This window comes from Phyllostomus hastatus, unplaced genomic scaffold (genome assembly GCF_019186645.2).
Source record: "Phyllostomus hastatus isolate PE091 unplaced genomic scaffold, TTU_PhHast_1.1 phas_scaffold_78, whole genome shotgun sequence".
Classification (NCBI taxonomy): Eukaryota; Metazoa; Chordata; class Mammalia; order Chiroptera; family Phyllostomidae; genus Phyllostomus; species Phyllostomus hastatus.
Window position 1 is genome coordinate 111,133,511 of NW_025334041.1, and position 25,920 is coordinate 111,159,430.

The following is a 25,920-nucleotide window of genomic DNA, read 5'->3' on the forward strand; positions in this document are numbered from 1 at the left end:
TTGGGCTTAATGGAGTTTAGACAAGGATCAAGTACAGATTTGCCAGGCAGTGCTAATGTTTATTTCTTTTCTTCTGGAAGTAGTTTTTTGGTATATTTTCAAAACCCTTGTAAATCTAAATCATGGTTACTGTCAAGGGGAAAAAATGGTTAACCTATAAAGTAAGAGTCTCAAGCAGAAAGAAAGAGGACTGAAGCTTTATATGAAAGCACATTTTAGGTGAAACTTGATCTTAGCATATGCTAAATGTTACCTATCTGAGTCCTTTTAATAGTGAATCTGATGTGCTTTTAAATGGGATTTTCATGAAGATTCCAGGTTAGAAGAGACCTTAAAGATTCATAGAGCTATTTTTTCCACCTAGTTAAACTTCTTCCTTTGCCAGCTGTTGATTTGATTCAGTGGTTCAGTGGGCAGAGCACCTCAATAAGTCAAGACATTCCTTGCAGAATGTGAAACATTAATATAGTAAGTTTAATATTGTAAAATTAACAGATAATTTATATTAAATGAGGAAAGTTCTTATATTAGATTGACTGATAGGTAAGCAGTAGCAAACAAAATTTTGAGAAAAGTAAAGTAAAACCTTAACATTGAAGAAATATATGTATATTTTTAATGAATTAGCATAACCTCCCATTTAAAACATATGGCAAAACTCCCTAATCCACACCTGGGGTTCTTCCAATAGCTTGTTTGAAATCCCTAACTTAATTCTCTTAATATATTCATGGTAATACATAAATTACATTATTAATAAATGTGTTTTCTTTTTCATTTGGCTTAGATTATGTCTAAGCACTTGGACAGCCCCCCAGCAATCCCTCCTAGGCAGCCCACATCAAAAGCCTACTCGCCACGATACTCAATATCAGACCGGACCTCTCTATCAGACGCTCCTGAAAGCCCCCCCTTACTTCCGCCGCGAGAACCTGTGAGGACGCCTGATGTCTTCTCAAGCTCACCACTACATCTCCAACCTCCCCCTTTGGGCAAAAAAAGTGATCACGGCAACACCTTCTTTCCAAATAGCCCTTCACCCTTTACACCACCACCTCCTCAAACACCTTCTCCTCACGGCACTAGAAGGCACCTGCCGTCACCACCATTAACACAAGAAGTGGACCTTCATTCCATGGCTGGGCCACCTGTTCCTCCACGACAAAGCACTTCTCAGCATATCCCTAAACTCCCTCCAAAAACTTACAAAAGGGAGCATACGCACCCATCCATGCACAGAGATGGACCCCCACTGTTGGAGAACGCCCATTCTTCCTGAGTTCCTCTGTACCAGGATGTATGCTTTCCTACCCCCAAATCCATTGCTGGCGATGGATGCACTGAATGTGCCAGCACTGAGGAGTTAAAGTGAGAACTCCAAACACTAACGACTCTACTTCAACATGCAGTATAAGACAATGAATTTTAACCTAGATGTAATTATATAATGAAAATTGTATTCGTGTAGAACATGAAAAGACTGATCTAAAGAAATTGGACAACTGATTCACCTGAAACTCAATTTAAAGGGACTTTTTCCAGCCAATCGGCTGGAGCCTCTTTTTGTGAATTGATCTTTATCACTAAAGGGATGGAGAACACAGTCTAGTGTCCAGCAGGCCCACATGACGACAGTTTTTGTAATTCAAAATATTATGCACTTTTTAAAAAGAATCTTAAACAGGGATCTTCATATCCTCCTTTGTTTTCCTTTGCTTTTACTTGTCCAACTTTAGAATATTTTCTTAAAAATCATTCAAAGGACTGTGAGGAAGGCTGTGGTACCTGACCTTGTTGGCATCGAGGCCCAGCACTGTACTGCAGTCCTGTTTACAGCTCATTATAGTGAATCGAGTGAATTGAATGGGTACCAAGGCTTCACCAAAGAGGTACTTTTTTTTAAAGAATAATTATACCAATTTTAAGAGCATATCCACCCACCCTCCCTATACAAACAAAATGTGGTGGTGTTGCCTTCAAACGAGAATTTTTGTGTCGTTAACATGACAGAAGAACTTTTTTTAAAAACTGTAACTGTCAAGTACACAATTTACATTTAGGAGACTGTTATCTATGCTAGATTGTCATTTCACCCCTTCTCCTGCAAAAGTTTACTGGTCATCCATGCCGTGGCTCATAGCGGTCCCTCTAACCACGCTGTGACAGTGCAGTCATCAGTGTGAAAAGGAGCACTTAGTGCTTGCTGGGCATCACTGACACCATCTGTGTGTTACTAATAGTTGAGTAATCAGCCTATCTAGAATTACCTTGCATTACCGAAATCATGTGTATATAGTGAATGTTATATAATAAACCTAGCAGGTCTGTTTTAATTTAATTGAATAAAGATACAAATACCTTGTTGGCTGGCATATATTAAATTATTATATGGAGAAAGTGGTTGATTCTTATTTCTTTGAGTTGAAACACACACACACACACACAAACACTAAGCATAAAAGCACGTATTGTGGTACGCCTTGGTTTCTAGTTTTGGATGTGTGTATTTATCTTAAAGAATTATCTAAAGTTGCAGTTGGCATGCAGGATAATATTTGGTTAGAATAGGATGGGTATTTTTAAGCAGAAGTTTGTGAGTTTTTTAATTTCCTAGGCAACATGTATACAGTTTGTTAAAGTTTATATTAATCATTCTACCTTGCTTGAGGTCTTTGCTCTGTCAGAACTATTCATAAGAGAACATCTACCTACATCATTAAAATCATAATATGGATTATTCATTAAGCCTATGTATTGATCTTCTGAGTCTAACAAATTCTGTGACTGAAATGCATGCAACTTGTTGAAGAGAAAAACTTTTATTAGCCTCCACTGTAATGTCTGAAATGTGCAGTGTTCCACCTTTAGAGAGCCATCAGTTCGTCAGTATCTGCATGTGTCCTCTGAACAATGAAGCAACATTTCAGCAATTCTGTGAACCATGCCATTGGAGACATTTTCGGAAGTGTTGCATCATGGCTGAAACCTAATACTTTAAGAATTTCCTGTGACATTTATTACAGCATTAAATGTACATCACAATCGTACAGGATATAGTACTTTAAGACCAGAGTGTTGATTGCATCATCATTAAGCAGTCCATCCTAGCATGTCCTTATTTATTTGTTAGAGTTGAGTCTTTGTTTAATATCTGTACCGTTCCTATTATGGTAGATAGCCATTTTTCTCTTTGTAAAATGTCTCCTTTTAAAAGTCTACCCCCAAAATTAATTTCAAATCCATTCTTGTATGCAAAGTGTCCATAAAACCTTTCATTCAATAAGTATTTAATAATCTAAGCCTACTTACTAGTGCTGCTACAATGAACCACAATACACATTCCAGAATCTCCCATGACTTTTTATTAGACCAGCCTCATTGTCCCTAGGATTTCCCTTTAAATGTCTTATTGATCATTTCTCTTTTTCATTACTCCATCCCCACTCCAAATGAGAACCTGAAAAAAGTCACATTGGAGCCCATTCAATCTCTCTGGCCAGTGTGTTCACCTTCAATAAGGGTTTTCAATCTGCTTCATCGTATAAAGAGGAGAAATGCAAAATTTGGAGCTCTAATCATACTTCACAAAGGGAACCATTCTAGACCTAGTGGTTCTGAGAAACCACTGCACATTGGCTTTGTATGCATTGCAGATAGAGGACACTTTTTTTTATTTTGAAGTGTGACATCTGGGTAAAAATATTTTCTGCAGTGGTAACTAACTAGAGAAATTCCAATTGGATGCCCTTAAATGGAGGTGAGAAAACTGCATCCTTGCCTTCACCTGTGGAACACTAGCTGACAAATTCATTCTTTGTAGTAACTAAAATTACTTAATCAGGGACAAGAAGTGGCTGAGAAGATGAATGCATCACCACAAAATTCTGCTTTCAAATCCAGGACATTATAAGACAGTCAATGCAGCATGCCTTTTTCTAAACCAAATTTCAAAATATGGAACATTTAGAAATGGAAATGTACTTAGAGGTTTCATTACCTGGATCACACAATGAAAATATTTCCAGGTTGAATTTACTTAAGTGGGCTGATAACTAATATACTTGTTTTGTAATAGAAAGGGAAACTTTTCACATATCTAAGCACTTTTAAAAGCAGGACAAATAGATAAGTAAATGTTTCTAAATTTATTCAAAGCTTATTTACTGTTCCCAGTCTTCAATGTATTTGAAAAGTGCAAATTATCAGGAACTATACGAATGTTAAGAGTTTGCTTAGTTGAAGGTCTCTGAGTATCAGATTATGTGTTGAGTAGGTGACCGGGCCCTTCCTACCAGAGAATGCTTTGCTGGGTCTGAAGTTAGCTGGAAGCATGCCACAGCATTCCACTACCATCAACAGAGCAGTCAGGTGAACAAGTACTGTTTCAGCTGGAGGCTATATTATGGTTCTAAATTCTCCCTTAATAGGTGTTTCAATAAATCAAAAATTAAGCAAACCAAAATTTGGATCTATGATCATGCTCTTGTCTTAATTCTCAAATTTAGCTTACTTTTTTATGTATTTCATTGTTTTGTCTTTTAATGACAGCTTGAATTCAATTTTAAGTAGCTCAGCAAAACAATGGAAATGGAGGGAGAGGTGTCCCAATTTATTCATGTTGTATATATTGAAAAAAACCTTTTTTTCCCTCCAGATTTAGGAAGAAACCAATTTAACCATTTATTTCTCTGTGTCCCGCTGGTGTGGGCAGGTGCACGCACTCTCTCAGACCCTGTGGTGTGCAACCTCTGTACCAGCACGGTCCCTGTTGTGTTGCACATCGGTCTTGACCAGTGAAGCAGACATCACAAGGTTATTATCAGTTTAGCTGAAAAAATTATGCAGTACAATTATTTATAAGGGAAAGTGATGACTTAGTTTATTCAATATTTTTCTTCTGAAACATCTCATTACTAACTTTTAAAATTATTTCATAATCTCTTATACATGAGCCAATGAAATGTTATGAGCTCTAGTTAAGAAGCATGAAGTCTATATAATTAAACAAAAGCACTTGTAACTTGTTTTGTAAATTTCATGCCTTATTTTCCATTTTTGACACCGTCAAGTGCATTTTCTGTCAACTGTGAGTAAATTTCCCTTTTGCCTTTAATGAAACTAGTGCATTAAGTAGCCAATTGCTGCAAAATTACAAAGCAAGTTAGCTTAAGGTGGATCATGTTGGACTACCTACCACTCAAAAGAAACAAGATGCATCACAGATGGAAGTCACATGTGTGGCTTTGGGGAGAGCGCACCTGTGCCAGATGCATGCCACTTTCAGTAGCTGCCAAATGTGCCTTTAATTAAGAACATCTCTAATTTTTTTCTTCAGATCAAGTCAGCATTTGGGGGCGGGATCAGGGCAGGGGACTTTGGGGTGCAAATATCTGGTGAGACCCACCAGAGAAGAAGCCTTTGTTTGTCAAAGTGACATGTTTAACTTTAGTTGAAACATGTTGGTGTACATATATGTGTGTGTATTTGCCTTTGTTCAGTAGCACGGTATTTGCTAGAGTAATTGTCAAAATAATTGGTCTGTTAGTCTTACTTTGATGTAAAAACAAAGTGTGATCTATACATCTAATATGGCCTTTGTACCTAACCATGTTCGTAGGTAGTCTTTGTACTCTATGTGCAGCAGTATTTGGTTTGCATTTAAAGTGAAAATAATGGCTGTTATTTTTCTGGCATCACTAAGATAAACTGAAAAATAATAAAGAAAAATGCCTTACATAGCCCACGAGTGTATTATTTTGCATGTACTTATTTTAGAGGACAATTTTTTAATGTCACTAGTGATTTTAATTTTAGCTCATACTTTCCACATAGAAATGGTTTGCTCTTTACCATGTCCTTGCCTTGGAGGTGCTTATTCTTGTATCACAGTATTATAGGAGAAGTTCAGCATTTCCTTCTGTATCCAGCCCTATGACTGTAGTTAGTGGGAGGCCCTCGGGGTGAAAATGAGTACTGTAGTGACCGTGGGTATCACCTGGATGAAGTGTCAGAGGGCTGAGGCATTTATATTCCATTGAAGTTTTATGCTATCACAGTGCCTTGACAGGCAAGTTTTTCTGAGACCTGCTGGAATGTGGCAGCCTGACATTGAACGAGTCTTTCCAGGCTTGGAATGGAAAGGTACAGTTCACAGTTGCACACTGTAAAGAATTATGCAAGTATGCGGTTATCACGGTGAACTATATAATGTCAAAACTGATGACTCCTTAGAGTTCAAATACCCTTATTTAAACACTGAAGCAAGGGAGGCTTGGAGAAGTGAGATGACTCAGCCAGCATCATGTGGCAGTTAATGATTGAAACCACTGACCCAACTCTGATGCCTGGTATTTGGAGGACTGCTTTCAGGAATAGCTAAAATTTATTAGAGTTTTCCCCCTTGGTTTAAAGACAATTTCATTTGGAGGCAAATGTGAAATCCAAGTATGCATTTTTTAAGTGTATTGTAGGTAACAGGTATAGGAAAATAACGTTAATATTGCTGTTAGTCACACCTGATTCTGAATTGGCTCTTGAAACGTTACTGCCTTTGAATTTTAACCAGGTGGTTTGCTTTTCTAACTATTTTAATCATGTTAGCTCATCACAGATTCAGGACACTTAAGCCTCTAGGGTAGAGCACACAGCTGTGCCCACTGCTGTGAAGATAGATGCACGTGACTTTCAGAGGCAAGGATGATTTATGGTAAAGTACAATTCCCAAAAAGCAGTTTATGCCTATTCTAACACTTTAGGACTCTTGATTCTCATTGGTCACAAGAAAAAAACTACAGCCATTTTTGGAAGCTAGTTTCTCTACCTCATGACTCATCAAGAAACGAAAGAATCGTTGTGGTACAAGAATACAAAAAGCAGGTGCTTTGAAATCACACGTACCTGTGTTCTCACTCTGGTTCTTACTAGATGTGTGTCTTTGGCAAAGTTATTTAAATAGTGAGTCTCTGTTCCTCAACAGTACATGAGATTAATAGAGCTACTCTACTACTGGGGACTATTGTGAGGTTTAAAGGTACAGTAAGTCCTCAAAAAAGTCATCAATAGACTCTGCAACTTGAAGTGAAACAACATATAATGAAATGAATTTACCACTGGTTAACTGACATAAACAATGTTATAACGAAACAATGCTGAAACATTGTTATTCAAGGACCTGCTGTAATATGTGTAAAGTCCAATATCTTTTACAGAGTAGTTTCTCAATAAATAGTAACTAAAAGTAAAGGAACCTGTTTTCAAAGTGTGCCTACTATTAGAGATCTTTTAACATGTTAATGGTTCACCTAAAGTCCCCATAGTTTGATCCTTGACAGCTTCCTTTGACATTTATTGCCACTTAAATTGGTTTTGAGTGACCTTAGTTATTAGCACTTGATAAGGGCCCATTTGACTATTCAATTTTCAGCAAGTATTTATTGTTCCAGGTATAGTTCTGAGGTTAGGAATAGAGCAATAAACAAAACAGACAAAAATCCATGTCATTGTGGGATTCATAATGTAGTGTGAAGATGCAGACAATAGGTAATAAAAATAAATAGGTATATTATACATTAGGATGTTGTAACTACTATGAACAAGAACAAGGTGGCTGGAAATGTAGGGAACGAGGTGAAATTTAAATGAGGTGGTTAGAGTCAGCCTCATGGACAAGGTGACGCATGCATGAAGACTTGATTCTGTCTGAGAGAAATAGAGCCCTTTGAGGTTTGAGCAGAGGCCTGACGTGATCTGGTTTCCATTTTGATAAGATCACTCTGGCTGCCATGTTGAGAATCATTAGAAGTAAAGAGTGGGAATTAGGAGGCTAGCCCAAAAGAAGGAGGTTTGGCCAATGGGACAGCAGTGGAGGTGGTGAGAAGAGGTCAGAGCCTGAACATATTTGGAAGAGAGTCAGTTTGGTGATAAAATAGATGTGGGCTGTAAAAAATAGAATTGTCAAGGATGATGTTAAGGTTTGGGGCCTCAGAAGGACAGAGTTGCCATTCACTAAGGCAGCGAATATATGGTTGTAGCAGCTTTGGGCAAGTTACGTTTAGTAAACTCATTAGACATCTGGGAGATGCCAAGGAGGCAGCTTGAGATGCAAATATGGAGTTTAGGAGAGAATTCTGGGCTGAAGATATAAAATTGGGAGTCACTTTTATAAGATCATATTTTAAAGCCAGCTCACTGGAAGAAGAGATCTCAGTGAAGGAGAGCCCTGAGGCACTCTGACATTAAGAGAGGGAAGAGAAAGGAGGAACTAGCAAATAGACAAAGAAGGAACTGTCAGTGAAGAAAGATGGGACCAGGAGTATGTTGTGTCCTTGAGATCTAGTAAAGAAAATCCAAGAGGAAGTGATCAGCATGTCAAATGCTCTCTGTTAGGGAGAAGAAGATGTTTGAGAGTAGACTGTTCCTTGAGCAAGGTGAAAGTCACTGACCGAAGATGGATCACATGCAATGAGCAGTCAGGGGAGTGGTGTGGGCCTAGAGAATTTAATACAGAATGGGAGGAGAGAAACTTTAATACAGCTTCTTCTTTCAACTCTTACTATAAAAGAAATCAGAGAACCGTCAAGAGATTTCTTTTGCTTGAAAAACTGGGAGAAAGAAGAGCATGTTTGTATGCTGAAGGGTTCTGCTCAGTTGAAAAGGAAAATGTGATAATGACAAGAGATGAATGGAGTGCCAAGCAGAAACAACCAACTTAGGCCCTGGCTGGTGTGGCTCAGTGACTGTGCGACGGGTCGCTGGTTCAACTCCCGGTCAGGGCATATGCCTGGTGTGTGGGCTGGGCCCCCAGTGGGGTCATGCAGAAGGCAACGGATCAGTGTTTCTCTTACACATTGGTTCTCTCCTTCTCTTCCTCCCTCCTTCCCCTCTCTCTATATAAAATCTTACACACACACAAAAATACTTAGAAACGCAAGTATCCAGCCACAGTCTTTTACAGTGGATCCTCTATCTTTAGATGAAGAGGTTTATATACATGAGGAAGAAACAACATATTCAAATTTCTTGCTGAGAATTAAGAGCATTTAATGCTACTATGTCTCAAGGGAATGAGGCAAGAAGGAATCAAAATCTTTTATAGATAACAAACAATTTTAGATGACTTATCAAAGATCATGCACTAAGCTCTTCAAAAACAACAATAAATTTTGGAAAACAAGTTATTTGGTTTAGGTACAAAAATCTTTACTTTGAATGTCTAACAACTTCCCAAAACAATATTTTCATTCTTACCTAAATCACATCCTTATGTTCTTATAATGTTTAAAAATCAGGTCTAGTGTCAAACATCAATTTCTATTTTTTTCCCTCAAAATATATAGGGCTCCATCAAGCACTTCCCCCAAAACTTCTTTGGTGGGGTAACAGAGGGAAATCGAATTTCAAAGAAGTTAATTAATTTCAGGAAAATGGAAAGCTTGACTTAAACATTGAAAACCCCCCACACTTGGCAGCCACCATTTAGTATTCCACTCCACCTGTTGTTCCAAATGCTAATGAATGAGTTCCTTCGTAATCAGACAAAGGGAAGAAAACTCGTAACACTTAAAAATGAAGCCTCCCCTATTAGATCAAACAGTGCATTACTAGAGGGCCATTCTCTGAAGAAATAAGTTTAGGAGCCAAGATTTTGAATACACAGTAACCAAATGCCCCTGATTTATTACAGATAACTGCCTAGGCATGGAGACAATGGTTCAAACCTCATTTTTTTCTATGATGACTCTGACGTCTGGGGCAGGTTAAGGACGTAGACCATCTTAGACATACGTGTGGAAATAGAGCACATTTTATTACCCCACGCCCAGGCAAGCCTCATGACGATGATTCTTGTCTGAGAGGTAAGAACTCTGTTTCTTTACAACTTAGTTCTGGAAAACAGAATAAGGTACTGCCAGCCTTAAGCTTTCATTCTGACCTGGTGCTTGTAGCACCCACTGTATGTGGCCATCAACACATTGGTGTTGTTGCCACCTTCTTTCCAGGCTGAAGAAAGTCTTCTAAGAGGATGTGGCTGAACCAGTGCACCCCGCCCCCCATCCATCTGGTCATGAGTGTATGTGACACTCAGGATCACTAGGGGATCTCTGAACCTGACTCAGTAAAACAGAGACTCTGGACTGTCCACAGCTGCAGCAAAAACCATGTAAGAAAAAATGTTTCTTTGGCCTCCCACTTTCTAAAGAAATAATTGTTCCCTGTACTGATTTTCATAACCCTAGAACAAGAGAAATACTACTCTTAAGTTTCTCTTCCTGTTTGGAGATCAATGTGTCTTTAAGATTTGAACCTTTCGTATCATGGTATAAAACCTCCACAACTCAGAGATGCAACACCTGAAGTACAAGTCTGTTAACTGATCCTTTGCCTTAGGAATGTTAGGTATTGCCTTGGAGTTTTTGAAAGACTGATGGCAAGACAAAACTGGCGCCTAGCATAGTGTATATTAGTCTAAGAATGCTGGGATGAATTATAAACTAAATGGCAAGGAAGCATAAAATTCATATCCATGTTAAATATGAACAAGCTAATGTCACACTGGGACAATGACTTCAAGGTGGAAGTTTCTGATCTTACAAACATTTATTTTCCTCCAAATTTACTGTGTTTTTCTGTAATGCTGTAAAAAGTCTTCATTTCCCTTTTCCCAAGTGTTGAGGTTCAAAAGCCATCTCTCAATCATATACTAACCTTCATCTCTTCAATGTCTTGTTTGTATGTTGATTTAGTTTCATGTGTAAGTACTTATTTTAGTTTTCCTCAGGGATTTATACATCAATATATATATTCCTACACAAATATATACAAGTTTTTTATCCTCGTCTTACCACTTGACAATACAACTTTAAGTATGTTTTACACAGCTGTTCCTTGGTCAAGGTCATTTGCAAGAGCAAGTCGGTTTCTGAAGAAATCTTGTTTGGTGGGTGAAGGATCCATTGAGGGATTCTCATTAGTTTTTTCCCTGTATTCTGATCCACTGGACCTAAAATCTCAGCACACAGATAAAGTACAGGTTGATTTGGTTTTAATTGTTTTCAAATATTTTATCTATCCAAATTGTTCTGCATTTGTAAAACAGTTACTTCCTAGCTTTGGAATAATTTTCACTTCCCCTGAATTTCATGACTCGGGACAAATGTAACTAAGATTTACAGCGAAGATGAAGAGAGTATCTTTCTAATGCTTTATGGGGATGATTGTAACAACCGTGTATGTCAGTGTAAGGTATTGTATAATAACACTGTAAGAGGGGAACAAAGCTCAGAAAATTCAAGAAATCCTACTTTTTGATTCAGCCATGTACTATAACTACTCCACAAACTACCAAGGCCCTTAAATTAAAATGGATGAAATTCATCATTCTCAACCAAGGTTACCAAGGGCCATTACTAAACCTGGGCATTACATTACAAACTCTTGCTTTTGCTTGTTTTCATTTTTAAATGAAAGATTTATTGAAGCCAACCACACATATATGCTACATTTAGCAGAATGCAGAAATTAATACAGCAATCAGCTTGAGGAGATTCTGTAATCTCAACCACCACAGAGGAGACCAAGCCCAACCAATAGTCAACAACTCAGATCAGTCCAGTAGGTTCCCCAGTCCAGGGTGCACTCTTCCTTTATCTTGGTTAAGACAGTTGGGCAATCCATTCCAGCTCTGCACCTTCTCCAGTTTGTTCCTGTCAGAAGTCCCTGGAGGGAGGAGGCTTTCTGGAGATAACCTTTGATAAGCTAGTCTGGGGCCCTTCAGCTAGCTTCAACTCTGAGCTAGAACGGGTAAAACTAGCCCAGTGACTAAGAACCAGTATCAAAAGACCTCATGCAGAGTGTATGAACGTGATGTTAGACATGAAGTTCTTTGTCCAAAGCTCCTACACAACTAAACACGTTCTCCACGTGTGGAGGCAGAGTCAGGCATGTTTCCACTATCCACAGAGAAGAAAACGTTTTTTCACTATTATTGGTATGCTACAGGTCCTCATTATTGTTATCAGTTAATTACGACTCTCATTTACTGAACTAATTGGGCAGAGGTCAAACATCCTTTTTATATTTTTAAAGGAAAGAAGTTGGATCCACGCAAAGACTGAAATCCTAATGTCTGGAAATCTGATGACTGACTAGATTTTTTTACTTTTCTCCCTAATATTTGGTATCAGATGAAGCCACAGCTGCCCAGCATGCTTTCTACTTCCAGTGAGTTTTCTGGTCAAAAGGAGCACTTTTCCACTGCATCCCAGTGCATAGAAAAAAACTATTGTGTTTCTCAATCCCAACACATCTGGATACTCATCAGATAAGGTAATATCTGGGTGGAGTGCAAGTCCTCTTCCCTTTTAGAAGCCCCCTTGGAACTCTGCCTTGAAACAGCCTCCACAAGCCCACCCTGACAGACCTCCAGGCCCTCTCTCAATGCTCAGAGTTCCCACCTGCCTCCAGTTCAAATCAGCCCTAATTAGAACAGTTGTACCCAAAATGTTAGGAATATTTATCTTTGACCATTTCCTTCTTTCCTCATATCGCCTGTTTTCCGGAAGGCTAGGAATGCTTGTAGTTTCGGGGGCAGGAAGTAGGAAGAAGACTTGAATCTGGCTGCTGTTTCTTCTGAACCATTCCCCGCCCAGGGCAGTTTCTCAACACAAGATAGTCATTTGTCGAAACTTAAAATCTTTACCTCGCATTTCCCCTCTAAGCTACATCTGATCTCTCCAAAACCCAACACATCACACTTTGATGGTTTCGACATGCAACTATTTAGTGTTTACCTGGAAATGGGAAAGCTTTGCTGTCACCACCAGCCCCAAGGACCACAGAAATCTTCACCAGATGCGTTCCCATTTCTGAAACAAATGCCAAAATCGCCCTGTCTAGTTTTTAAAGTCCACAAACTCAACTTAGTTTTTTTTCTTTTTGAACTGCTCCTCTCATATACAACCTCTGTGTGCCTATAGGTTTGTGAATTCTCTGTGTTTCTTGATATTAACTAACTGTTAATTAACTAATGGCTGACTTGCTAATCCTTTTGGAACTCTAGCATACACTTTAGCCATGACTAAAAGCTCATTTTTATCCTTTTAAAGATCATTGTAACTGACCTCTATAATGCTTACATGGTATATGGCCACTTCAACAGTTGGCCCCTCCCAAAGGTGTGGCTGTTAGGCTCTGAAGTAATGCATACTTGAATTACTGGGAAATCACCTGCAGAATTAGTAGGAAGGGCCAGCGTATTTATTCCCTTTCTCTATAAAACAGGAATGGCTTTTGAGTTCCTGGGGTCATTGTGGTTGACTGCAGGGCAAATCCCAGCAGACACTAAAGAGATGGGCAGGCAGACACTTGCTGGGTGAGGGTACAATCTGCCTGCATTCTGACGCAATACCATCTAAGTGTTTGTTAGAAAGCCCTGTTGCTAACTTTCCTTCCACTCCATTGACAGAGACAAAGTTGGGTAGGTCATACAAGAACACATTTACTACAAATAATCTTTGAAAGCTTGTTTGGAAGTGGAGGAGGGAGGAGGGGTAGAATCCAGTGCACAGAACCCTCTGACCTAAGTAAGGGCTGGTTTTCTGATTGGAAAGATAGTCCACTTTGAAAGCTTTAGGAGACATGCACCTGGAGAAGTAAGCAGGGGAACATTCAGTCTATTGGCCAAAGTATTTGGCCCCTGTGATCAACAAGGTGGTTGACAAATGAACATTCATTTTTACTACATATTTGTTGAGTGATCACTATGTTCTAAACCTTACAGCTAGGTTACCCTTACATCTGGACTGTAAGCTGTTAATGGACTGCCATTATTTCTTTTACTTCTCTTGTGCTAGACAGAACCTAGTACACTATAGACCCTGAACTTAGTGATTGCTATCAAATGACCTATTGAGAAACACTCATAATCTCCGGTTTGAGTAATATAAATGTCATCCTTTCAACCATCTCCTTCAATGTTAAAGTTATATAGGGAAATAAAATGGGAAACGAGAACCCCAAAGTGAGTATGAATGTGGGAAGGACTTGAGATAGGCTTTAAGAAGTAAAGAAGGTGAGGGGAAAATTATCAACTGAGTCTTTAGTAGTCCTGCCTTTTCTTACAAGGTCTGTCCCACAGCCAAGGCTGGGCCTATGCAAAAACAGTTGATAGACACCAGAAGAAGAGGATTCTCTCCTACTCAATTATCCTGGGCCCTGTAGAAGTACTCTGTGTGTATGATTAAGAAAATAGAGAGATTTTGATGTGATTGGTGGAGGGAGGGTAATGACTGAGAAGGAGCTACTCTGAGGTATATAAGTTATTGTATAAAGTGCTAAAGAGGAACGGAATGGGAGAGGAAATAGAATTACTCATTTGGAAACCTTCTTCTTTATCTTACAGTTCTCCCAGATTTGAGGATAAAAAGGAAGAACATTTACATTCCCTGTCCCTGAACTGTCTTACATAATCCTCTTCCCCTATGCCATACCCCCAACCAAGAATATTTATTAACTAAGTGCAAGATTTACGTATAACGATAAAGTAACATTTGCTTCAGACTTCAGGATAGTCTACATTCAAGTCCTTGACAGCCTCCACAGAGATCCTTCCAGAATGGGACAGTTTGCCTCCCATCCTGCTCACAGGCAGCAGGGTTAGGATTCAGTCCAGCATCAGCCTATCACATTAGGTCTATTCCTGGCTTCTAAGAATCCTTATTAAAAAATTTTAAAGTCACTTAACATTTTCAAACTTTAATACATGTAGTCTTTATTCAGATCAATTCTGGGCAGCTTTCAGAGACAAGTGACCTGGTATCTATCAGCCCAGGACAAATGTGCCTGAGATAGAAACAGAGCATCATCTTTTCCCCCAAATATCTTGGGTATTTTTTCAGGATTTTTAAAAAGATTTCAACTTGACTCTCCCTTTTGAATCCTTGTGGGTATGAGCCTTCGGCCCTCCCAGCCTCAGAGGGAAGAGAACCCTTTCCCAGGTTTCCTGTTGCATCTGGCTCCATGCCTAGCTTCATCCCGAAGCAGCATTCTGGGTGTGTGGGGCCACCAGCCAAACAAGCCCCTATGGATACAAAAAGTGTGTCAGTGTAGACAGGAATGAGCCTCCAGAGGGCTGTGGTGTAGGCAGGCAGTGAGCCCCAGATGTGACATGGGTGGCCTCTCTGGCGCTGGTCCATTTTGGACCTCTGAGGCCAGGCTCTGGCATGGTTCCAGTACCCAGGAGTGACCATGTCCTGGTCACAGGGCTTGCTGCCAGCCTGACCTCCCAACAACATGGACAATGAGCTGGATGTCTCTTTCTGGTTCCTCCCTCTACCTGTCCACAGGCCTAACTTCAGAGTCCTCCATAATAGCTCCTACATAGTTTCCACATAGCATCTGGGACCATGTCATTCATGGTTCCTATAGAAGTGTTTCACAGAGTACATGCATACAAGAAAGAATGCTTAATTAATGAGAAGAAGAGTGAGTTATCATCTAAGAGCCACTGACCTTTCTGTGCTACATTGGGGGTTCCTTGCCCTTCCTCTTTGCCTGAGCATAATGAACCAAACTTTCCATGGTTTTTGGAGGGAAATACTCAGAGGAAGCTACTCAAACTGTTTCTTGATCCCATGCCAAGTCCCCAAAAGTGCCCACCATGGTACCCTGGACACAAGGCAATAAGCAAGCATCCCAATAGTGTTCACAGTCCTATACTAGATGTAAAAAAACAGGAAAGCCTGCCGGAGGGAGCAGCCATTCATATAACACCTCAGATTTCAAATACAAAGGTAGGGTGGCAGCAGTATGATTGATGGAGGGGGGGCTGATCTAAGAGATAGGATAAGAAGACTAAGGGCATCCACTGGGCCCTCCAAGAAGGGTCCCAAAAAGCTGCAAGAGTTCTAGAAGCAATTAACCAACATCAGTTTGGAGAGTCCACACAGTGAGTCTTCAGCATTGTGCCAAGGGATGTGCAGGGCTGTAGAAAGATAAAATCTGCTCTTCCACAGGCTGAGTCTTTGACATTATAGGTCCCAAGGCCACATTGTTTCAGATGTTATAAGATGTGATTACTTAGATTGATCTACAACAAAGTCGAACTACAGATAAGATAAATCTCAGCACTAGAAAGGACTCAGGTGAATAACTCTGGCAATGTCTCAACCAGTGCAGGAATCCCTGTCATAGCATCTCTGACTAGGGTCATGCAGCTTCTACTAAAGAAAACCCACTCCTTCATGAGGCAGCCAGCTCCAGTTCTTGGCAGTTGCATTTTTAGAAAGCTCTTCCTCTCACTCGTTGCTACTAGTTCTGCCCCCAGGACACAGAGAGGGCAAGTCCATTCCCTCTGCCTCAGGTAACTGGCAGAGCATTTTCTTACATCTCTCTGAAAAATGGGAATTTGTAAAGAAACCAGAGGTGGATCCAGGACTCACTATTTTCCAAGAGACAGTACACAGCCATTGTAAATGGCAATAGGCAAAAAGTGACTGTGTATTTCAGAAATACTGTGGTTAAAAAAAAAAAATGGCTTAAGCAGTGTCCTTAGGAATTTGGACTCCTCGGAGGGATTTAGGAACCTAAATCTCAAGGTCAAGCTGGAGAGCTGTCTGCTTCTGGGTCTCCACCTACGCCAAACTTGGCGGAGGTAGGCACTGAGCCAGGAAAGATCTAAATATATGACCCTAGAGAGAGCTACATTTCTTAACTCCCCACCCTAAATAAAGGGGATCTAGCAAAAGCCATACATGCATGCATGGGGCTGCCTTAGCAAAACTGAAAGGGGACTTCATAGAATAAGGCTCTTTCTGATTGCAGTAATGTTTTTGTTCTTTCCTGTTTCTCCTCCTTCTAGTAACAACAAGCAGTAACCAACAATCAGAGACCCACTAATGTCAGTACCACCCTCCCTATGAGAAAATTAGACAAAGGATCAAAAATGTCCTCACTCCAGGCCTGCCCCTAATTCTTCCATCAAGACCATTATCCAAATCAGCCAGGAATCCCTACCTTCAAGAAGAGTGTGATTTCTCTGTGCTTCCTCACATATTCAAAACTTTCCAAAGGTAGCAATAGTGTGTTTGTTTAAATTTTCCACCCACTAAAATATGAAGACTTACTGTTTAAAACTGACTGCAAGAACCTCCTCTACCAAGAGAAACTAAGCACCAGTGGAGATAAAGACTGCAGTTTCTCAGGTGGGCAACAGCTGGACTGGAGAATCACTCTACGGTCCAATGCTAATGTTCAGTTCTCTGTCCCTTACATTTTGTGCTGGGGTAAGATGGTGCTGGTAAATGCTGGCCGAAATGCCTGGCGGGTGATTTCATACAACAAGGACTTAGAATCTTAGAAGGACCACAGAAGAGAAATGGCCTGTTTTTGCCTCCTCTGGAGTGTGGAAACTCCATTAAAGTGATTTTTTAACTAGGACACAAGCCAAGTCCATTCAATTATCTCTGCCAGGGAAGACACTGTAAATCCCAATAAACAGCTACTAACCCCCAAGACAACTATAGGCCTCTGTAGGCAGAACTGCTGAGATGCCTTAGAAAACCTTCCATTATGCCTAACTCCCATTAGTGGACCCCACTCTTCCCACTCTAAAAGGAATTTTTCATTGTCACCAGCTCATTCCCCAGGAGACCTCCTCTGCTCACTCTGCTCAGAACACATGACTTTGGGCACTAGGAAGTAGGGCTAAAGACAAAAGAGGCAGAGGACAGAGCTGAGTTTGCTTTTACTCTAGATTACAATGAGAAACATCTTCGCCTGGCAAGAATCGTGGCTACTGGGTGCAGGCACTGAGCTTCAAGCAGTTGTGTGGAAACCAGGCTACTTGATACTTAGTACTATTAAAACCTCAAGACAGCCCAAAGGGAAAGGAGTTACAACGGTGTCTTGTCTAAGAGCTACTCACTTCTTTTTAAAGAGCTTGCGGAAGGAGCTGCGAAAGCCCCCTTTCTGGTCTTGCCTGGGGTTTTGATCGCTGAAAGATGTTTGTTCACTTTCTCTTTCTTCCTTTGGACAGAATCTGGTGGTGTCTTCTAAATGCATCTCCTGAAAACACACAAAAAAAGGGATGATTTTTCCCCCACTCTTTTCCAAAGTTAGTATCTATCCTGACTGTGGGACACTTTTTCCTTAGCTCTGTCACTTTCCTCTTCTAGCCCCAAAGACTAATGGTGGGTACCCTATACCAACTAAAGCAAACCTAGACTAATTAAGAAATTAGTAGTTGAAAAGAATATAATTTTCTGCTGAGTGTAGAAATATTTTCTCTGTATCAAGGCAAAGAGTCTAGAGTCTATATCATAATCCTATAATAACGATAGTTAAAGATCAGGAGATAAAGGAAATTGACAAATGTTAAGAGTACAGAGATTAACTTTTTATTCTGGCACGAATAATATCTTGTTGGAAAATCAGTTATAGTTCTCTCATATCTCTGGGTATGTTTCTCTTTCTACAAAACAAGGAAGTTCCTTGATTGTAATACTAGTTTTAAACTAATGTTCCTAACTCTTCAGTTTAGACATAAATGAGAATGGAAGTTTTGAGAGGTCAGATCTGTTTGGAAGTAAATGTCAACTAACATTTCCAACCTGTTGATATGCCTTTAATACAGTTTGTATAAGTCTGAGTCCATGGCATTTAGAGTGTAAAGTAAAAATAAGGCTCTATCTTTTGTGAACTCTAATTTCTTTTAAAATGTGAGATGTGCTAGATAAAATAGGTGTGCATATATATTTATATTCTATATGAACAAAATATTTCTTTTGAGGTGACTGAAATTTAAAGGAACTAAAAAATAGATGCTTAATTTTGAACCCAAGAAGTCAAAACAAAAAACCACCCTGAAAGTTTCATGAATTGGATGGATGACTGCTTGCTGATAGAAAAGCAAAGGTTGGGGGTGAATTTTTTTCAAGAAACATATGGGTTTGACTTTGAGAACTTAGCTTGGGGTTGTAGTAACAGATCTAGAGATTCTTTAATATTCTACTAAGGTTCATTAACTAAACCATGGAGACTAACATCTTGATGGCTTAGTGTGGTGTTTCTCAAAGTGTGGTCCTGGAGCTACAGGATCAACTGGGGCCTTTATTTAAAATATAGATCCCTGATCCCCGACCCAGAATTTCTGAACCAGAATCTCTGGACTTGCGCACATAAATTTTGAAAACCAGTGGTTAAAGGTATACTCCTGTCCAACTGCACCTAATGTTTATATGAATCATCTAGGAATCTTGCTAAAATGCAGATTCTGATTCAGTGGTTCTGGGGTGGGGCCAAAATTCTGCAATTATAACAAGCTCCCAGGTAATGCATTCATTACTAGCCCAAGAAGCATATTTCGAGAAGTAGGTTTTTGGGGACTGTTTAGAACGAAATCTATTAATAGTTTAAGGAAAACCTTTCTGTGGAATCATGGTCTTGATAATATCTTGCACTTGTTTGTATAGAATTCCATACTTTGCAAAGTATATTCACAAACTTTCTCTTATTTCGCCTGGTCCTCACAACCCCGTGTGGTAGGAAAGGTATATATTGTCTTATTTTTACAGATGAGAAAACTGGAAGCACAGAGGAGCCAAGTGAATTGTCCACAAGCATACAACTGTTTGGCAGCAGAACTAGGACTAGAACCCAGATATCCTGCTACCTAGTCAGGGACTCTTGGCAATAAAGCATACTGGCTTCTTTCTTAGAGCACTAAAGACCAGGGTCTGACCTCTTTGATTGTCCCAAGACCTTCAGACCACAAGGTTAGACATCAAAATACTAGACACTGACATGGAGGCCAAAGAAAGTGATTGTGAATCAATGCTTTCTTGACTATTTTGTGTCGTCCCTGTCCCACTGGAGTTTGCAAAGTCACGTGACACCCCTTTCCAGTGAAAAGGAAAGCAATAGGAAATATATTTAGCTTTGCAATGAACTTTGCGGGGAAGCCACAGTGAAACAGGGCAACTTGCGTCTTCCCTAACTACACACAAGGTTGGTGCGGACCAAGGAGTAGACTAAGCTGGCAGTGTTCAGTATTTTGAACATTTAAACACGGCAGTGTGCCTAAAAGGCAGAGAAAGGAACAGACAGTCCTGGGACTTGCCTGCAGTGATTTGAAAGTGAAGTGCAACCCTGAGGTGCTACAGCTTGAGCAGGAAGCCAGAAGAGACCCTAACTGCTTCACTGGGCGTGGGGATGATGGTATAAGCTGCTGTAAGTCTCGTCGATGTCTGTTTTATCTCTTTGCCGTCAGACGCACGTATACACGTATGGCGTGCTCTTATGTCTTGGTATGAACTGCAGAATGGTCTCTAACTCTCGCCTTCGCGGGCAACTAAGGTTCATACAAGCCTTTACCCTGGCATTCGCCTCAACAGGACGGTGGGCCTAGTTGGGCCTGGCCCCCAATCCCCATCTGGCAGGGAACCCTGAATGCTAGGTGAGCCCAGGCTGCCCCCTGGCTATCTAGGTCCGGGACTGCAAGCGCTGTGGGTCGGGGTTCGGTTTTACTTTACCCTCCTTACTTCCAAATAGGTCTGTTTTTCGCTTTGGGACCTCTGTTGGGGGAAATAGGCCCTGGGCACACCGCGAGCCGTGGCGACAGCGGCCGGGCCGTGCGGCTGCGCGGCACGCTCGGCTTTGAGCGGCGCGCGGCCGCCGCTGCTGCTGCGCGTGCTGTAGAGGCGCGGGGCCACGCCCTCGGGGGGCGGTGCGCGCGGGAACTCCTTGAGCGAGCGGCTCAGCGGCTTGGCCTTGCCGTGCGCCTGCGTAGCCGCCTCGAGCTTGTAGGCGCCGCTGCTGCTCGCGGGCGACGTGGCGCTCTTGGGCAGCTGTTGTAGCGGGTGCTCTGGCCGCTCGGCCTCCATAGCGAAGCTGACAGGGCGGAGGAAGCATATGTCCAAGCTGGACTCGGAAGAGGCGGGCGAGCAGTTCTCGAAGAGGGCCGGGGCCTGGAAAGGCTCCTCGTCGTAGGGCGCGGGCAGCGCGAAGATCTCGCCGCCATATTCAAACTCCTCGTAAGCCGAGGGCACGAAGCTGCGGCCGTCGGACAGGAGCTCGGCCGGGGCGCGCAAGGAGCGCTCCACGTTGCCCAACGAGGGCTCGGCCGGCGAGGGCTCATAGTCCATCTCCGGGATGGCCTGCAAGGGCCCGGCGAGCGCCTTCACGTCCTGCTCGGCGGCACAAAACTGCGAGGGCGCCAGGAGGTTCTCGGGCCTCTCGTGCTTCCTGCTCTCCATCTCCCAGTCACTGGGCTTCCCCGGCTGCATACTCTCCATCAAGCTTTGCTGTTGTTGGCTTTTCTTCATTGGGGGCAGCAAATGTCTTTAAAGGGGAAACAATACAAGAGAGGAGTGCTTACGGTGTGTTAGTTCAGGCCACTCACCAAGCAGCTGAGGCCAGGAGCAGCACCCTTCCTGCCTGATGCTGCCGAGGCGCAAAAGTGCCAGGTCTCTCTGCCCCTCCCAGGCACCTACATGTGTTACCTACCGAGCTCCACACGCCTCTCTGATTAAGGAGTTCCCACGAGCCCTGGTCCCCCAAGTAGGAGAATGACAATGGATGTCTGTAAAGGGGATGCCTGAGGTATCCGTCTGAGCCAGGAGGCACTGCGTCGAGATGGCCAGTGGGCCACTCCCCGCCATGTATCAGGGCTCCAAGGTAACTCTTCTCTTTCCCCTCTAGCCCTAGTAGTGTCATACAAAATAGTGGAAACAACTTTTGTGTTTGACTCATGGGTCTTAACACGTAAGAACAAATTCTTAAGTAAAATAAATATGGTAGGATGTTGATAACTGAACCTGGATGATGGTATATGGGATTCACTCTAAACTTTACTTTTATGTATATTTGAAAATTTTTTTTGTAATAAAAAGGTGAAACAAATTCCCTGTGGCTATAAATCATGCTATATAAGTTGTCTCAAACTTCCACAAAAACTACCAAAATGAAAAGGCTCTCACTCTAAATAGGCCCAATTTCATGGGGGTTTTTTTTCCCCTCACGGATAACAATTTACGTAGGATACTAGGATGGCATACCCATCAAAAGGATGTGATTTGCCTGTTCTGCTGGAATTTAATTGCCAGACAGATGTGAGCGGGTTACTATACACTGACCCAATCTGGTTATTCCGCTAGTTTATTTGTTCATATTTAATTTTACCTTCGAATATGCATAAAGAATACACATGGGCAGTGCTAACATTGAATATCTTTCTCCCGTAATCTTAAGATGAAACTTGGCTCTTACTCTTAACAGAGGTGGAATGAAATAGTAAAATGGAATATTGACCTGACTTGAATTCTCTTTTAACTTGGATTTTGTTTCTGACTATTTTCCCAACAGAGTGTGACGGCAGCCATCTTGTTCAGTCTGAGTATAATCCCTAGGGATTTCATTTTTTGGCTCTATTTGTTGCACTTCAAAAACAATAATTTTATCATTGTTTTAAGAGCTGAAATGGTCCACAAAGTAAATATACAATTCCTGCCTATCTTTCTTCCACTCTCCACCTAGGAAAGGATATTTTTTCTGTGTTGAGTTCTCTCCCTGCAGGACTTCTAGGATTTTCTCTATAGAAAGCGTCCTTGGCTGTGCTTTTAGAAAGGTTAATGTCTCATGGTTTTCAGAATGATTGTGGAATTTCTCCTTCCTGCCGCTCCTCATTTCCACTCCAATCTCTCACTGATAAATGTTCTCAGTTTTAAGAGATAAGAGCAAATGGAGGAAATGAGATTTATTTTGCATTAGTGACCAGTTGCTCCTTCCAATGATTGTAATTGGTATTTTAAAGACTGCAGTAATTAAAAATTGAAATAATCTCAATGGCTTACCTCTGACTAACTTCATTATAATTTTAGGAAAGTATAGTAGCTTCTTGTATGACTAGTACATTTTGCTTAAGAATAAAACCCAAAGGTGAAATTATAGTATAAGAAATTACTTTTGTGAGAATTGTCTATATTTAGTAAAGTAGGGATTTGGAGTTTTGAGTTTTGGTTTCCCTTATTCTTCCAGAACCCCTAGTTCCAAAAGTAGCCAAGCTGCCTTTATCCTTCAGAGGTAAAGTGAGTTCCAGATAAATAAATGGTCTAATCATTACTCTAAATATCATCAAGAGGTTTGCTGAAAGAGAATTCAGCCTAGTGTGTTAGAGGGTTGTATGCAGAGACTTTAAAAGGCTATCAAATCCATCCACTGCCCAGAACAGCTTTCAGAGAAGCTATGGTAAGTGAAGAACAGAGCTTATGCAGTCCCTTTCTGAGAAAGCTTCTAGGAGAATTGGAAAGGGCTAAACAGCATTCGTTCTGGATCACCTCAGACCTGTTTTCTATCCTCAGAGCCCAGACTTTTCACTGACCCCTGAATGAGATTCTCTTTCCCTCCACTATATGTTTTGGAGAACTTAGGCGGGTTCCCTTTCAAGGGGTTGCAAAATGCCTTCCTGTCTTCTTATGATACTCTCTTCTACTCTACCATTGTTCAAACCCAAAGAGACTCATGCCATAGATAGAGGGTGGTTATGTGCAGTTACCAAATTGTTGGGAGTGACCTTCAGCCTCTACGCCTGCCCTTCCAACAGGGGTGTCCAACCTTTTGGCATCTCTAGGTCACACTGGAAGAAAAAGAGTTGTCTTGGGCCACGCATTAAATACACAAACACTAACAAAAACTGATGAGCCAAAAAAAGGGTTTAAGTAAATTGATGATTTTGTGTTGGGCCACATTCATAGCCATCCTGGGCCTCATGTGGCCCATGGACCACACGTTGGACACCCCTGCTGGGGTATAACATTGGGTCACCTGCTTTCCTGTCACACAGAAGCCTGATGGAATAAGAGGGATGGAGGAGTTGTGTTGGTCATACTCCCAATCCAGGCTGGCCTACTACCTCACACAGACTGTCTGGGACCCAAAGGCATTGCCATTAGCCTTTCCATAGCAACAGGTGCTTACGTGACGGGAGGGCCAGAACTTGGAGCAGAAGGGTAGGGTTGCAACATCTCTTCCGAATGGATCCCACTGTCACGGACAGCTTCAGAGCCTGCAGTGGGGGAAGCATCTTGCCCGGCATTTGCACACTGGGAAGCCAGCCCTTTGTACAGTTTTGCCATGGATGACCTAACAGAATGGAAATAATAATGTTCAGAGTGTGCAGTGGGAAACTGGCTCTTTAAATGCACGGATTATACCAAGAAAAACAGGGAGACAGCGTTTCTCAGATGAAGCTCAGCTATGAAGTTTGTTCTCTCTCTCTCTCTCTCTCTCTCTCTCTTGCTCTCGCTCTCCAGGGCCCTCTACATACCAGGTTGCTTATATAATAGGTGTGCGAACTGGATGTTGACAGGAGTAGAGATGCTGATAAATTGGCTGAATTGAGTTTGGGGGAAAGAGGTGGTATGGGGAGATGTCCCCCATTAGAGGAGCCCTGGCTTGGGAGATAACACTTTTTTCTTGTCTAAAGCACCTACAGAAATGACTCTTATTAGGATGTGATGAGGTTGAAAGAAATCCAGGTCATTAGGAAGCGCTGCTATTGGTTTCTTCTATTTTCTCTGAAGCCCAGATCCTCCTTCATAAGCCCTTCCTGTTTCTTAGCATGAAATCTCTTCAACCACCCTCCTCTCCCTTATTTGTTTTATTTTTATCCATAGCACTTATCAGCATCTATTGGTTCCCCACATCTAGAATGTAAGCTCCAAGTGGCAAATATTTTTGTCTGTATTTTTTATTGCAGTATATTCAGTGCATAGAAATAGTACCTGATACACACAAATAGGTGCTCAATAACTATTTGTTGAGTTAAAAGAAACCACACTCTGGCCTTTAAACTGTATTTTTAAATCTGGTGAGTTTAGGGAAACTATTTTTATGGTGGTCAACATGAGATATGAGAGGGTCTGGATAAGCATTAAGGTGAAAGTGCTTATTTTTTTTAAGTAATTTCCACCAGGTAGTAGGTGCTTCCCCTCTTGTAGCCAATTTGGCCACCTCTCTTCCTTCCCCTTCTCTTCTTACTGTCATTGCATTTTAGCCACTTAACATATAATGTGATTGCTTGTTACACACACCCACATTGTCTGTGTCCTGTTCTCAGAAGCCTCTGATCAACCCTCTAGACTGCAATCAGAACCTTACTTCTTGAGCTTTTTCCGTTTCTGAATAAGCAAATCCTCATTGCATTGAAACAGCAGGGTGTAGTGTGAGATAAATACTCGAAGACGCTGAACACACACCAGAAGTAGGTAATAGTCAGGGTGTTCCTGCTCTGTGAACTTCAGGACATTCTGGATGAAGGAAAAAAGGAAGCAGTATTGCATAATTAGAATGAAAAGTTGTTTTATCTCTTCTGCACCTTGCCTTGATTTGTTGTGAGAATTTGGTAACTATTTAATCAAAACAATACATACGACCAATCTAATTATAAGCCGAAGAGTTAAACTTGCTGTATTCTTTGTCCATCACACGAAGAGAAAATAAAAGTCACTATTGCTCCTATTTGAGTTAGATGTGAACATAAGATAATTCCATCTGAAAAGTTGTAAGTATCTATTAATTAGATCTCTGAGGTAATGGAGCCATTTTAACAATTACTGTTGATAAGCAATACTTGTATAACCCATAGGAGTCAGACCAATGGCAAAAATACCAGGCATCAAGGCACTCTGGAAGAGGCGGGGTATATGACCAATCCTGGCCTAGTGGTCCCTTCTGTTACATTGACTACTGAGCTCTAGTGGAACATGCATGCAAGTTGGATTTGGGAAAGCGAACACTTAATGAGTACTTCCCATTGCCAGCACTAAGTCATTTACATATATTTTCTCATTTAATTTTTACCATAACCTCATTAGATAGGTACCATTCTTACCTTCACTTAACAAGGAAATCAATGTATACAGCAAAGTT

General features: G+C 41.1%; 2 protein-coding genes across 9 annotated transcripts in view; one reads left to right on the forward strand and one right to left on the reverse strand.

Moving 5' to 3' along the window:
- The window catches only part of SOS1 (SOS Ras/Rac guanine nucleotide exchange factor 1), a 117,456-nt gene extending 111,715 nt beyond the window's left edge, over positions 1 to 5,741 (forward strand). For both annotated transcript variants that reach the window (XM_045827079.1, XM_045827080.1), the window contains one exon: positions 788 to 5,741. In XM_045827079.1, coding sequence (XP_045683035.1) covers positions 788 to 1,279 — 492 coding nt within the window. In that variant the 3' untranslated portion in view covers positions 1,280 to 5,741. The remainder of the gene's footprint in view (positions 1 to 787) is intronic.
- ARHGEF33 (Rho guanine nucleotide exchange factor 33) overlaps positions 1 to 25,920 on the reverse strand; it is a 116,244-nt gene that overhangs the window by 28,706 nt on the left and 61,618 nt on the right. For 3 of the 7 annotated variants that reach the window (XM_045827083.1, XM_045827081.1, XM_045827082.1), the window contains 5 exons: positions 25,150 to 25,298; positions 23,968 to 24,132; positions 20,526 to 21,333; positions 17,921 to 18,060; positions 10,870 to 10,999 (listed from right to left, as the gene is read on the reverse strand). In XM_045827083.1, coding sequence (XP_045683039.1) covers positions 10,870 to 10,999; positions 17,921 to 18,060; positions 20,526 to 21,333; positions 23,968 to 24,132; positions 25,150 to 25,298 — 1,392 coding nt within the window. Of the gene's footprint in view, positions 1 to 10,869; positions 11,007 to 11,564; positions 11,716 to 12,788; positions 12,864 to 17,920; positions 18,061 to 20,525; positions 21,334 to 23,967; positions 24,133 to 25,149; positions 25,299 to 25,920 lie in introns of those variants that run through there. The other 4 variants (XM_045827084.1, XR_006784355.1, XM_045827087.1 and 1 more) reach the window with 4 other exon arrangements.